Below are 13,877 nucleotides of genomic sequence, written 5' to 3'. Positions count from 1 at the left end.
CCCTAATCATTCCCAGAGCTTCATACTTGTTATTTTTATGAATATCCAAAATGACTTTCATCTTTTTCTTCCATGTAGAAAGCACCAAATCATCCTCAATATATATATATGCATATATATGTATTTTATATATAGACTATATGCTTACAATATATGAAAACATCAAAACAAATATGCTTTCAAGCTCACTGCTAGTAGAGACATCAGGCTAAAAATAACTTACAAATTCAAGTTTATTTCCTATAGATGTTTAAAAATAAAATAAAAGCCAATACTATGGAGTAACTGAGATGATGACACGATTTTACTGACAGTATTTAGAAATAAATATACAATTTAGTGTATTTCAGAAAGGCTAAAACAAAACCTCACAGGTTTTAATAAAAAGATCTACACTGCTTCCCATTAAACAAGTCAGTTAAAAGCTATATGAACAAAGAAAAAGGCTTACCGTTTTCCCATTGTAGTAATACATCAAAGAATTGCTGCCCATTCCAGGGACAGGATAAGCACAATACATGTTGATTTTGAAAAATGCTACTCTTTGCAGCTAAGGCACACAGCTTCTCTCCAAGACATACATCCACACAGGGAAACAGAGTAAGTCTTCAGTACTATGCATCCACACATGGAACTACTCAAAAGGAACTTATGCAAAATAGGGCTGAACCAACTCACAGATCACAGAGGGAGAGTTTATGCTGTAAGTAACCCTTTGAATGTCCATGAAGTTCTTGCATTGGTGGAGGAAACCAATAAGACAAACTTCCGGGTATTAAAAAAAGGTTACTTAAAACAAATGATAAATAAATAAGAGAGACACAGTTGTCTAAAAATTTATATCACAAGGAAGTATTATTTTGTCACACACACACACACACACACAAGAAGGCAAACTGACAGATCTGCTAATCTGTTTTTAGTTTTAATTAAATTAGAGCACTTGTGGAAGGAAAACCTTGCTTGCTACACCTCTAGCAACATTACCATCTGGCATGGTCTAAAGTTGCTTCCAACTCTGATAAACACATGATCAAGCAATCAGGAATTGGAAACACTGAATCATGTGTAACAAGAAGGATCTAGACAGTTAAGCCTTACAAAATCACTTCCTGGAGAAAGCGGACCATCACGTAAGTACCTCTTAACTGGATGGAAGAAACCATGATTTTCTTTTTAAATTCAAAATAGAGAGAAACACTGCTTAAAAAGTTTAAATATAGGAAAATTATCTTTAAAAAGATTATCTGCTTTTAGAATAGAAACATTTAATGATGTTTTAAAATAGAAACATTTAATGATGTAAATTTTCAGTAATAAAGCTCCTTGAATTCCTCATTCACACTATCAATTAAAAAGTTTATCCTGGATTGTAGTCTTTTAGAGCATCTAATATGTATTAATCAGTTCAGTAATTAAACAGAAAAAGCTCAATGTTTTTCTTTTCTTTATATGAAGTATAAAATGCTGTTGTATACAAGACAATATGTGCATTCTAGCTAACGAACTAAATAAAATTTCCTAGAAGTCTCTCCTTTCATCATGTCCATTACTGTTCTTAAGGAACACTGTATATATTCATAGTTTATATTAATGCTCAAATTTCACCAAAGTAAAAATTATTTCTGAGAAATTTTAACTCATTATACTTTGAAATCAAAGGTTTTAGGCATTGGCATGTTCCTTATAGACTCAGCATTTTGCTATCTGAAAGTTTTTCAGTTTATCTACTACTGTGGGTTTTAACTCAGAAAAGTAAAGCAACTTTTCTTCTCTTTCTCTGCTCCCATCAACACCTCTTTGTACTATCTCTTCTGTCTACAGGACACAGCTCACAAGCTGCTAAAAGGGGACACAGCACTTCTTTTAAAAAGGCATCTTTCATGAAGCATAAATCCTGTATGATATATTCTAGAAATATAAGGGGTCAAAAGAAAAAAAACAATCCAACCTTATTCTAATGAAACATGTTGATCAAATTATAGTTATAAAACAAAAGCAAACAATAAAATCAGCTAACTTCACGATGTTTTAAAAACTGATAGTATCAGAACAACAATGAAAGCTCCCTACACTCTCCAGATATGGAAAAGCTAAGCAGCAGCTGCAAAAGAACATCACGGCGCAGCAGACTATTAAAATGCCAGTCTGCAGAGTGGTGTGTGACTTCCTCCCTCCTGAGAGACCACAAAGACCCATTTCAATCCTTGGAGAACTGTGTAAAAAGCTTTGATTTACAATTAACAATGCCATGCCTTAAAACCATTCAAGTAAATTTTAGTCTTTCATAGACAGTCTTTCTCTATTGACAGAATAGCTCCTTTTAGAAAAAAAAATAAAAAAGGAAAATCAACCATCTAAAATAAAAATTCCCTTTTAATTATTAGAAAGAATTTTCAACAGAAACTGAAGAGGTGTAGGGAGAAGGGAGCCACAAAGCAGTGACAATACTTCCAACGTTTTCTTTCTGTAATCAATGCTCCAACTTGAGAAATCTTTTCTATACTGGGTTACAAAAACAATCATTTGTAATAGCTTACATCCTTTCTCCAATGCTTGACAGAAAAACAACATAAGTACAATATTGTCTAACAAAGCCAAAGGCACAATGTAAATCCAACTATGAAACTTTGGCAACTAGAGCAAAAGGAAAACTTTAATTTTCATTGTCAGTTCTTTCTTTTAGAGGTGATCAGATAATATTCCAAGGGAATAAACAAAGATGCAGGTAAAAAAAGAAATTCAGAGTAAAGCCGAAGTATATAAATTAATTTCTTTGTTTCAGAATCAGTTTATTAGGTAACTGGGTGAGATTCGTTGATAAAGCTGAAACCTGAATGTGAAACACTACAGTTTCCAAACAGCTGAGAAACGAATTAAAAGCTCTGGCTTCTAGTTTTCATTTCTCCTCTCAAAAGCCTAGATATAAAGTCCATACATGTGTAGGCTAAGACCTCCTCCTCAATATACACCATAGTCACTTGGCATAAGCTCCCACTTAAATTGAGAAAAGATATTAAACTAAACAAGTAAACAAACAAAACAAACCCAAGCCCCATACCTTTATATTTATGTAATATTAAACTCATGTCTCCAAAGAGTAAACCACCAAGAAAACTGGTGATAACCTACATAAAATGTCTACTTGAAGGCCATGTCAAAGACCTTTTAAGTTTGTGACTCCAAAATACTATCCTTTTTAAGTCTGCCTTACCCCGAAGAAACTAAAACTGGTTGATAGTCATTTGCTTGATCACAATTATAAATTATCTTCTATGATAAAGTCTCTTTTTTCTTCTTCAAATATATATGTGTGTATATATATATATTTAAAAACTAATTTAAACTATGCAACAGCTGCAGCTCAATTTTTTCCTAAGGAGAATCATATTACTGGAAAAAAATGCATATAGATGGATCAAGTGCTGCTCTAGTCAACACAGTTGTTTAATCTTTGCCTTTTTTTTTTTTAAAGGAATAAGTCAAGGGTTAATCCTGTGACTCAGTCTGACAAAACGAGTCAGCTGGAGACAGGGCCAATTTTTAAACCTGATTTCAGACAAGCTTGCAGTCTGTAGAAGAGCTGGAACTCGCATGTACTCTTTATAGTGAATTACTTCTACCCCCAAGTTCTACATTAATTATTTACACATTTTTCTAATATTATATGACCTGACTGAATATTCACATCATCTAGTCTGACAATCTAGAAAAAAAAAAACAAATTTTGTAGCAACATGACCATTATTGTATACACTGGCAACATGATTAATGAAAATGTCAGAGAATCCTGAAAACAAACAAACAAAAAAATCTGTCTTGGAGCCACACATCTTTCATTGGCAAACTGATGACTCTTGGTTTAGAGATTATTGCCTTTTACCGATTTTAAATATGCCTCTCACCCTTCAAATGTTTCCGGACATAATGTTTATTGCTGTTACAACGGTCATCAAACACAGACCTACCCTAGATAAGAAAAAGCTGTACTGTGCTTTGCCTAAGCAATGTACTTCTTTAATGAAGATTTAGGAAAAATGTATTTTTGTGACTTTTTGGAGACTTCAGTTTAAATACCAAGCTTTCATACAAAAATTCCCCTTTTCCTTCTTACTTTTCTCTTGGTTGGGAAAAATACTTCTTCTAATGAGAAGTATACAAACTTTCTTGGAATTATTCACAGAGTATTTTTATCTATTTTATTAGCTCATCATTATCCCTGATATTTGGTTCACCATAACAGTTGTATCTGTTTTTCAAACTCTTCTTAAGCAAGAATGTTTCAAGAAATGACATAAAACTCTAAAAAGTTTTCAAAGGAAATTTTTAGTTGAACTGAATTATAATTTTGAATTAATTCATTAATACCAGTTAATGGTTAATCTTAGCGTATATTCTTTTCCAATAAGCAGGCAACATTCTGCCATCCCCAAAAGTCAGAAAGACCCAGCTGGAAAAGTAAATCTAAGACCTGCCCATAAAATTCCTCATGAAATATTTCAACATTATTTCTAAGTAAATCAATTCTGAAAAACAGAGTTCAGTGTAATAAATGAAGCCAAATTTAAAAGTTCACATATGATTAATTCCATGAAGGAACTCTAAATTATGCCATAGATGATACTCAGTAAATAATAAATTACTGGTTGCAAAGGAAGCAGGAGAGTGAGGATAAGAAGTGAGAGCAGGGCCAGTATCCCATATGGGCACTGGTTCGAGTTTTGGCTGCTCCACTTCCCATCCAGCTCTCTGCTATGGCCTGAGAAAGCAGCAGATGATGGGCCAAGTCCTTGTGCCCCTGAACCCACTTGGGAGACCTAGAAGAAGCTCCAGGCTCCTGGCTTTGGACTGGCTCAACTCCAGCCATTGTGGCCATTTGGGGGTGAACCAGCTGATGGAAGACCTCTCTCTCTCTGCCTCTCTGTAACTCTGCCTTTCAAATAAAATAAATAAACCTTTAAAAAAAATTCATAGAAACTGTATATTTAAAAAAAATTAGTGTGAGAACTGATACACAGTTATTTGGATATAGGCTGTGAAAGAGGAGCATTCCATAAACACACACTTCTTAACTCAGAGTGAAGACACATACTAAAATTTATAAATTAGCATCTGTCTCAGGCAAAATATCTCAAGTCTAAGCTGAGTTTTATTGCTGCTTAATGAATAACAAAATAGAAAACACCAATATATAGGTGACACAAACAATCAGTTATCTAAAAAATGCATTTTTTGGGCAAAAGAAACACTTGTTCAATACTCCTTTTGAAAGCCACACAACTGTATTAATGAAGATGAATAAAAAGAGCCATACTGCTCTGGCTGGAGGTCCTTGATTCTAATAATACTTTTAAATATCTTTGTTTAAAAAAGAGCCATATTTCCTAGAGAAGAATGTAGATAAATCTCTTTCCGAGGTAAATAAATAGTATCCTTCTGACACCGGTGCAAACAGAACTGACAGATCATATAAAGTTTCTAAAGGCAATCATGAGACACCCCTTCAAAGGAGACTTAACTATACTTACTGAGAATTTGTAAAACCTGAAGCAAACGGCATTTCTTTTTATCAGAAACTCAATAGGACAAAGCAGTTTTCTTCAGAAATTAAGGAGGGGGGGCTGCTTTAACAATTCCTGCATCTCTTGACTGTCCACCTCTTACCTCAGGGGAACTGTAGTTTGTCACTTCTCATTAATGATTTGAAATAACAGGGTAAGACAATCATTAACTATGTTGCAACTAGATAATTTTCCTGCAGATGGCTCTATAATCACAGGATGGTCTAATGGTGTATGTGCACACACATTAAAGAAAAAAAACAAAACAAAACAGAACAAATGAGCAGGAGGATCCCCAAGTTTTTAAATTTCTCAAAAAACAGCACTTCAGAACATTCAAGCCTGGCACAAGGTTTTGCACTACTGACTTATTAGGCAATCTTACAACAAAATGAAAGTAACTACAGCTATTATTTTAAATAATCTCTAAAAGTAAATAATCCTTGTGAACATGGTCTTGGGTCAAGTTGAAGCTACCTTAAAGAAAATGTTACCATTGATTTCTTTTTTTTGGACTGTGCAATATTTTCTTCTGAGTTAGAAAGTGCCATATCTTTTCTCTCTCTCTCTCTTTTTTTTAACACAGGAGCCTTATTCTTTTTTTTTTTTGAAAAAAATTTATTTATTTGAAAGTCAGAGTTAAACAGAGAGAGGAGAAGCAGAGAGAGAGAGAGAGGTCTTCCATCCGATGGTTCACTCCCCAGATGGCCACAACGGCCGGAGCTGCGCCAATCCGAAGCCAGAAGCCAGGAGCCAGGAGCCAGGAGCCAGGAGCCAGGAGCCAGGAGCCAGGAGCTTCTTCTGGGTCTCCCATGTGGGTGCAGGGGCCCAAGGATTTGGGCCATCATCTGCTTTCCCAGGCCATAGCAGAGAGCTGGATCAGAAAAGGAGCAGCCAGGACTAGAACCGGCGCCCATATGGGATGCTGGCGCTTCAGGCCAGGGTATTAACCCGCTGCGCCGCTGCGCCACAGCGCCGGCCCCACTAGATTTTTTTCAATTTATGAGAAATGAAACAGCACCAAGATATTATATTTTATTTTTAAAGAGAACAGAAGTAACATATGCATCTTAGCACAGAACCTCTCAAGAATCTGCAATTCAAAGCTTTAAATAATACATTGTTACTTCTGACTCCTAATCTACACTTATTTTGAATACTCATTCTCCTTAAAAAATTTTAAATTTATTTTATTTATTTGAGAGGCAGACAGCCTGGGGCGGGGCGGTTAGGGTAGAAGGGGAGGGAGAGAGAGAGAGAAGGAGAAAGAGAGTTATCTACCATTTGCTGATTCCCCTCAAATGCCCACAGTGACTGAGATTATGCCAGGCGAGGCCAAAGCCAGGAGAAGGGGAACTAAATTCAGGTATTCCACAAAGGTATCAGGGACCCAATTATTTGAGTATTATCTGCTTCCTCTTATTGTATGCATTAACAGGAAATTAGAATCAGGAGTCCAACCCAGGATGTGGGTGTCCCAAGTGTAATTTTTTTAAGACTTTATTTATTTATTTGAGAGGCAGAGTTATAAAGAGAGGGAGAGACAGAGATAGAGAGGTTTTCCATCTGCTGGTTCACTCCCCAAATGGCTGCAATGACCAGAGCTGAGCTGAGCTGAAGCCAGGAGCCACGAGCTTTTGGGTCTCCCATATGGGTGCAGGGGCCCAAGGACTTGGGCCATCGTCCACTGCTTTCCCAGCCCACTGCAGGGAAATGGATCAGAAGTGGAGCAGCTGGGACACTTACTGGCACAAAGTATGGGATGCTGGCGCTGCTGGTGGAGATACAACCTACCATGTCACAGCATGGCCCTTCAAGTGTCATCTTAATTGTTAAGCCAAATATCAACACAAATGCCAACACCTCCCCACCCACCCCAAATCTGTTTTGTTTCAGCAAAACTTCTTGTCAGAGGTAGTAATATGTCTTACCTTTGATGGTAAGAATAGTTAAGAGTAATACTGCTTACCTCTGAATAATTAAATATTGAGAGTCTACCAAAACATTCTGCGTCACATTTGTAAGGATCAAGTAACAAAGCAACGTAGTTTTTGCCATACTCACTAGAAGAAATCATGTAGATTATGAATTTTTTTATTTATTTGAAAGAGTTACAGAGAGAGGTAGAGAGAGAAAAGCCTTCTATCTGCTGGTTTACTCCCCAAAAGGCCACAATGGCCACAGCTGAGCTGAGCTGAGCTGATCTGAAGACTGGACCCAGGATTTTCCTCCGGGTCTCCCACGTGGGTTCAGGGGCCCAGGGACTTGAGCCATCCTCTGCTGCTTTCCCAGGTGCATTAGCAGGGAGCTTGATGGGAAATGGAGCAGCTGGGACTCAAACCGATGCCCATATGGATGCCAGCACTGCAGGCTGAGGCTTTAACCCACTTAGCCACAGTGCCAGCCTCAAAAGGACCCATCTAAAAAAAGAATGGCTTCTTACTGTTAAATTCTGGTGACCACTCTCCATGAAAGCAAAATAATATACTCCGTTTGAAACTACGACTGAGAAACAGTATAATAAACAAGCGAGGAAATAGGAAAGAGCATCAGTAGTACCTTTTAAACAGAGAATAAAGCAAAACAGACACTAATTAATATTTAATATGCCTCATCAGTAAAGGTGATGTCACCCTAAAAATGGTAAGTGTCCTTTATCAGAAAGACTGAGAAACAGACATAAAACTTGGAAGAAAAATGGTAAACCTTTGTTCTATGTATATATGTCATATGCACAATGAGCATCTTCAAAAAAGTTCATGGAAAACAGGTAATTTTAAAAAATTAAGTATAGATTTCAATTCTTTTGCACTTCCCCATCCCCAAGTCTTACCTTCTTAATTCCATTTTTCCATGTACTCATAAGCAGTCTCTTTACTACTCATCAGTACTCTCTAAAATGATAGGCCAGCTCTCATTTCAGAACACAGCAGAGTTAAGATGAGTCATTCGCTCAGACAGCACTGGGGGCCCAGAGTTGTGGTGGCAACACTGGCATCCCATATGAGCACAAGCTGCTCCACTTCCAATCCAGTTCCCTGCTAATGTGCCTGGGAAAGCAGCAGAAGATGGTCCAAGTCTTTGGGTGGGCCCTGCAACCCACATGGGAGACCTGGAAGAAGCTCCCATCTCCTGGCTTCAGATTGGCCCAGCTCCAGCCATTGTGTCCTTTTGGGAAGTGCGCAGTGGATGAAAGATCGATCTCTCTTCTCTCTTTCTCTCTCTGCTTCTCCTTCTCCCTCTAACCCTGCCTTTTAAATAAATAAATCTTTAAAACAAAACAAAACCACCCTATGGCTGGTGGCAAAAGTTAAAAAAATAAAATAAAAATAAAAAAACAGCACTGGACTAGGAGTCAGGAGACAGAGATTGAGTTTTGGTTCTGTCTCTTAGGTGGCATGAGAACTCAGAGTAGGTCACTGAATCTCCTTAAGCCAAGTTTTCCATTTCTGCAGAATGCAGACATTAGACTAGGCCAAAGATTTTCTAGCCATTTCACCACTAATAAAACCTTTTATTATCTACCCTACCCAAAAGCTCTGAATTCCTATTTTGAAATTTTTTTGTCTCCCAAGCTCTTTTTTATTGAATTACAATGAATATTTTTCCCATTAAAAAGAAAAAAAATCTCAAAGCCATGAAACAGCCATCCAGGCTTCTGACTAAATGGGACATGAAGCACTGCCATACTGAGCTAAAATAATTCCAGAAAAAGAAACCTGATATTTTAGTTAGCATGGATAATTTCATTTCAGAAAAAAATACGCTTTGTAAGATTTCCTAAAACATTTAAAATTTTTTTAAAAGATTTATTTATTTGAAAGTCAGAGTTACACAGAGAAAGGGAGAGACAGAGGGACATTCCATCCACTGGTTTACTCCCTAGTTGGCAGCAACGGCTGCGGCTGGGCCAGGCTGAAGCCAGAAGCCAGGAGCTTCTTCTAGGTCTCCCATGGGTATGCAGGCACCCAAGTAGTTGGGCCATCTTCAGCTACTTTTCCAGGCGTATTAGCAGGGAGCTGGACTGGAAGTGGAATAGTCATACCCAAATGGAATGACAGCATTGCAGGTAGCGACTTCACCTGTGATGCCAGAAAGCCAGCCTCAACATTCTAAATCTTGTATTAGTATTTCTGAAGATGCAGAGCTGCAACGAAAGTCAATGAGACCCAGTGTTCCCACAATCCTTAAATTGTATTTTTAAAATCTTAAAGCCTCATATGAAATGAAAGGCAGATCCATAAACAGGATCCAAAATCATAGTAACAACTTCTCAGTTCCACAGAAAGAGTCCAAATGCTTTGTATTCTAACATATTTATGCTAGTAAATGAAGTGTCTGTATGAGGGGCTAGCTATATATTTCCATGATCTAGTTATATGTTCATTTAAAAGTAGCATTTAAAAAACTGAAAGAAAAAAGTATCATTTAAAATTTTTATTTATTTATATTCACTTTATCTGAAAGAAAGAGAGAAAAAGCAAGAGATTTTCCATTTGTTGGTTCACTCCCCAAGGGACTGCAGCTCAGGCTTGCCAAGCCAAATCAAGAGCTCAGAAATCCATTTGAGTCTCCCATGTGGCTGGCAGAGATCCAACTAACTGACCCATCACTTGATGCCTCTTCCTAGGGTGTGCACAAACAGGAAGATGGATCAGAAATAGACTTGGGACTCAAATCAGGCACTCTGATATGGGATGTGGGCATCCAAACAGCATATTAACTGCTCTGCCAAACACCTACCCTGTCATCTTTTTTATTTTAAAGATTTACTTATTTGAAAGGGAGAGAGGGGGAGAGGGGAAGACAGGGGGAAGAAGAGACTAGGGGATGGGGAGATTGTCCATCTGCTGGTTCACATCCCAGTCAAGTTCACAAGCCACTATCCGCTGTTTCCCAGGCACATCATCAGAGAGCTGGACTGGAAGCACAGTGCTGAGGATTCGAACCAGCCCTCCAATATGGAAGGCACCTATTCAAGAGGGAGCTTAACGAACTGCCATAATGATCAACACCACCCCTCCACACCATCATTTTTTAAAAAGCTATTAAGTTATTTAAAATGAAACAGTTAATAACCTGATATCTTACCAGTAACAAATCCTACTTAACTTTGTCATCATTTAATTTACTTAATAACAGCAATTTTGGTTTCCTAATAATCTGCAATTTGATGTACTGGTCAGATATTTCATTTAATATAGCATAATCTGGAAAACAAAAGATTTGTAGTCATATCCTAAAAAAAAAAAAACACACAGAAACTTCCACATAGAAGGGTTAGCAAGGAACTAAGAGTTAAGAAGTCAATATGGGAGCCCAACTTAATTGAGCTGTGGTTCCTCCACTATTCTGTAATGAAGATGCTGTGTTTATGCTGTGCTTTTTAGTGCCTCCTGGCTGGAGAATTTAGCAGAGCAGTCAGTAATCCATAAGCTGTACTTCAGAAATTTATATTCATTAAATAAGTTAAAAAATAAAATTTAAGTGTGCTAAATAGTTTATAACACAAGGATTAAAATATTAATGCTAATATAAATAAAAAGAATTAGATTCTCCTTGCATAAACGTATCTCAGATCAAATATTCACTGATAGCTGACAACAAAACAAAAACACCCAAACACCCACAGTTCTCTTGTGAAGATAATTAAACTTATCCAGTTTGTAATTTATACCTACCTTCTCCAAGTCAACAGAGGATACACCAGGAAGAAAAATGGGTTATGGCTGACTTGCTAATCATTTTAGTTTATTCATTTATTCAACAAAAAGTTAGGGAGCATCTATTATGCACCTTGGTGCTATAGATACAACAATGAATAACATAAACAAAATTCTTATTCCATCAAATTCTCCCTGGGTGAGACAGAGAAAGATTAAAAAAATTAGGGTATACCAAGTGGTATTAAGTGTCACAGAGTGAAGGGAGAGGGAGTATTGGGGTACATTAACATTTTATATAGGATGGTCATGAAAGATCCCCAATGATTAAGTGATTCATGACTAAGGAAAAAACTAACCATGTGGATATTAAGGGAACTGTGTTCCAGAAGAGAGGACAGAGGTGATGGAGTGCTTAGTATCACTAAGGAGCAGCAAAGAGACAGTGTGACTGGAGTGAACAGAGCGAAGAGTAGACTGAAAGAAGATGAAGTCTCAGAAGTAGAAAATGACAGATCCCAAAGGGTTTTGTAAACTGTTTTTAAGGATTTTGGTTTACAATTGTAAAGAAAGCTGCTAGAGGCTTTTGAGAAGAGAAATAATATGATCTCATTTAGATTTTAAAAGAATCTTCCTGGGGTTGGGGCAGTACTGTGGCAGAAAAGGTTAAGCCACTGCCTGGGATGACAGCATCCCATATCACAGTGCCAGTTCAAGTTGTGACTGCTCTGCTTCTGATCCAGCTCCCTGCTAATATGCCTGGGAAGGCAGTGGAAAATCTAGACGAAGTTCCAGACTCCTGGCTTTCTTTTCTTTATAATATTTATTTATTTATTTGAAGGGCAAAGTTACAGACAGAATGAGACACACAAAGAGAGCAAGATCTTCCATCTGCTGATTTACTCCCCAGATGGCTGCAATGGCTGGAGCTGGGTCCATCTGAAGCCAGGAGCCAGGAGCTTCTTCCAGGTCTCCCATGTGAGTATAGGGGCCCAAGCACTTGGGCTGTCTTTTGCTGCTTTCCCAGGCCAGTAGCAGGGAGATGGATCAAAGTGGAGCAGGCAGGACATAAACTGGGACCCATATAGGATGCCAGTGTCACAGGCAGTGCCACCTGCTATGCCATGGAACTGCCCCCCCTGACTTTCCTTAAAAAAAAAAAAAAATTATTTGAAAGGGAGAGTGAACGAGAAGAGGAGAGACAGAGAGAGGGACAACTTCAGTCTGCTGGTTCACTCTCCAAATGGCTGCAACAAACTAGGAACCTGGTATTCCATCTGGTCTTCCATGTGGATGGCAGAGGGCCCAAAGCACTTCTACTCTTTCCTGGGCCCATTAGCAGGTAGCTGAATGGTAAGAGGAGCAGCCAGGACTCAAACCAGCACTCATATGGGATTCTGGCGTTCTAAGTGGTGGCTTAGCCCTCATACAACAATGCTAGCCCCCAAAAATAAACCTTTAAAATAAAAAAAAAGTAGCTTGGACAAAAGATGAGAGCAACATAGGCGATGACATATGGTTGAACTCTTGAAGGAAATTTTAGTATGAGAAATTTAGTATAAAGTATCACTGTTTTACATTTATGCTAATAAAACCATATTTTATTTTCCTGGTTTTCCACATTTTATCGTATGAGGATTATGGCCATATATATATTTTTTAATTTTTTTATTTACTTGAAAGTCAAGAGTTACACAGAGAGAGGAAGAGAGAGAGAGAGTGTGTGAGTTAGAGAGAGAGAGGGAGAGGGAGAGGGAGAGGGAGAGGGAGAGGGAGAGGGAGAGGGAGAGGGAGGGGGAGAGAGAGAGAGAGAGAGAGAGAGAGGTCTTCTATCCGCTGGTTCACTCCCCAATTGGCCACAATGGCCAGAGCTGCACTAATCCGAATCCAGAGCCAGAAGCCAGGAGCTTTCTCCGAGTCTCCCATGTGGGTGCAGGGGCCCAAGGATTTGTGCCTACTGCTACTGCTTTCCCAGGCCATAGAAGAATGCTGGATCAGAAGTGGAACAGCCAGGATTTGAACCGGTGCCCATATGAGATGCCCACACTTCAGGCGTAGGCTTTACCTGCTATGCCACAGCGCTGGTCCCGGCCCTGTATTTTTAATTAGGTCAATCTTTGCACAATGTAGAGCTAATGCTGATAGCTAAATTATCTGTTAAGTCCTCCACTTTATGTAAAACTACTCCAATGTTTGTATATAACTAGGAATTAACTGTAGAATTTAAGAGGAAAACCAGGACAAATCATTCAGTTTATTTTACAAAGAAAGCAAGTTAACACATTTTTGATGGTTTAATCAACCAGAGGAAAAAGCTGAAAAGTACAGCTTAGAGTAGGAAATCATTAACAGATGATATTCCCTGTTATAAACATATAAAATAATGGCTTCACAGTCCCTATTTTTAACCCATCAGATAAAGAAAAAATTTTTTGGATACTATATTACGTGCCTTGAAGATAATACTGATTCAATACACACACACACATTACATTACTTCTTCCCCAAGGTCACAATTATCTTTTTTAATTTTTTTTATTATTATTATTTTTTTTGACAGGCAGAGTGGACAGTGAGAGAGAGAGACAGAGAGAAAGGTCTTCCTTTGCCATTGGTTCACCCTCCAATGGCCACCGCGGCCAGCGCGCTGCGG

At 38.0% G+C, this 13,877-nt stretch overlaps 1 protein-coding gene and 1 long non-coding RNA gene across 35 annotated transcripts in view; one reads left to right on the top strand and one right to left on the bottom strand.

Moving 5' to 3' along the window:
- TCF12 (transcription factor 12) overlaps positions 1 to 13,877 on the bottom strand; it is a 402,091-nt gene that overhangs the window by 69,578 nt on the left and 318,636 nt on the right. For 8 of the 34 annotated variants that reach the window (XM_051821981.3, XM_089310428.1, XM_089310427.1 and 5 more), the window contains exon 1: positions 452 to 1,043. The exons of the other annotated variants lie outside the window; for them this stretch is intronic. In XM_051821981.3, coding sequence (XP_051677941.2) covers positions 452 to 520 — 69 coding nt within the window. In that variant the 5' untranslated portion in view covers positions 521 to 1,043. Of the gene's footprint in view, positions 1 to 451; positions 1,044 to 13,877 lie in introns of those variants that run through there. 34 annotated transcript variants of the gene reach the window in all.
- LOC149123116 (uncharacterized) lies at positions 1,039 to 12,698 on the top strand. The gene is made up of 2 exons (XR_016218174.1): positions 1,039 to 1,133; positions 12,066 to 12,698. It is a non-coding gene; the product is annotated as an uncharacterized LOC149123116 (long non-coding RNA).

The sequence above is a fragment of the Oryctolagus cuniculus genome, chromosome 12, assembly GCF_051225735.1.
Source record: "Oryctolagus cuniculus isolate XC-2025 breed Fujian yellow rabbit chromosome 12, ASM5122573v1, whole genome shotgun sequence".
Classification (NCBI taxonomy): Eukaryota; Metazoa; Chordata; class Mammalia; order Lagomorpha; family Leporidae; genus Oryctolagus; species Oryctolagus cuniculus.
This window is presented reverse-complemented; position numbering and strand designations above follow the sequence as displayed.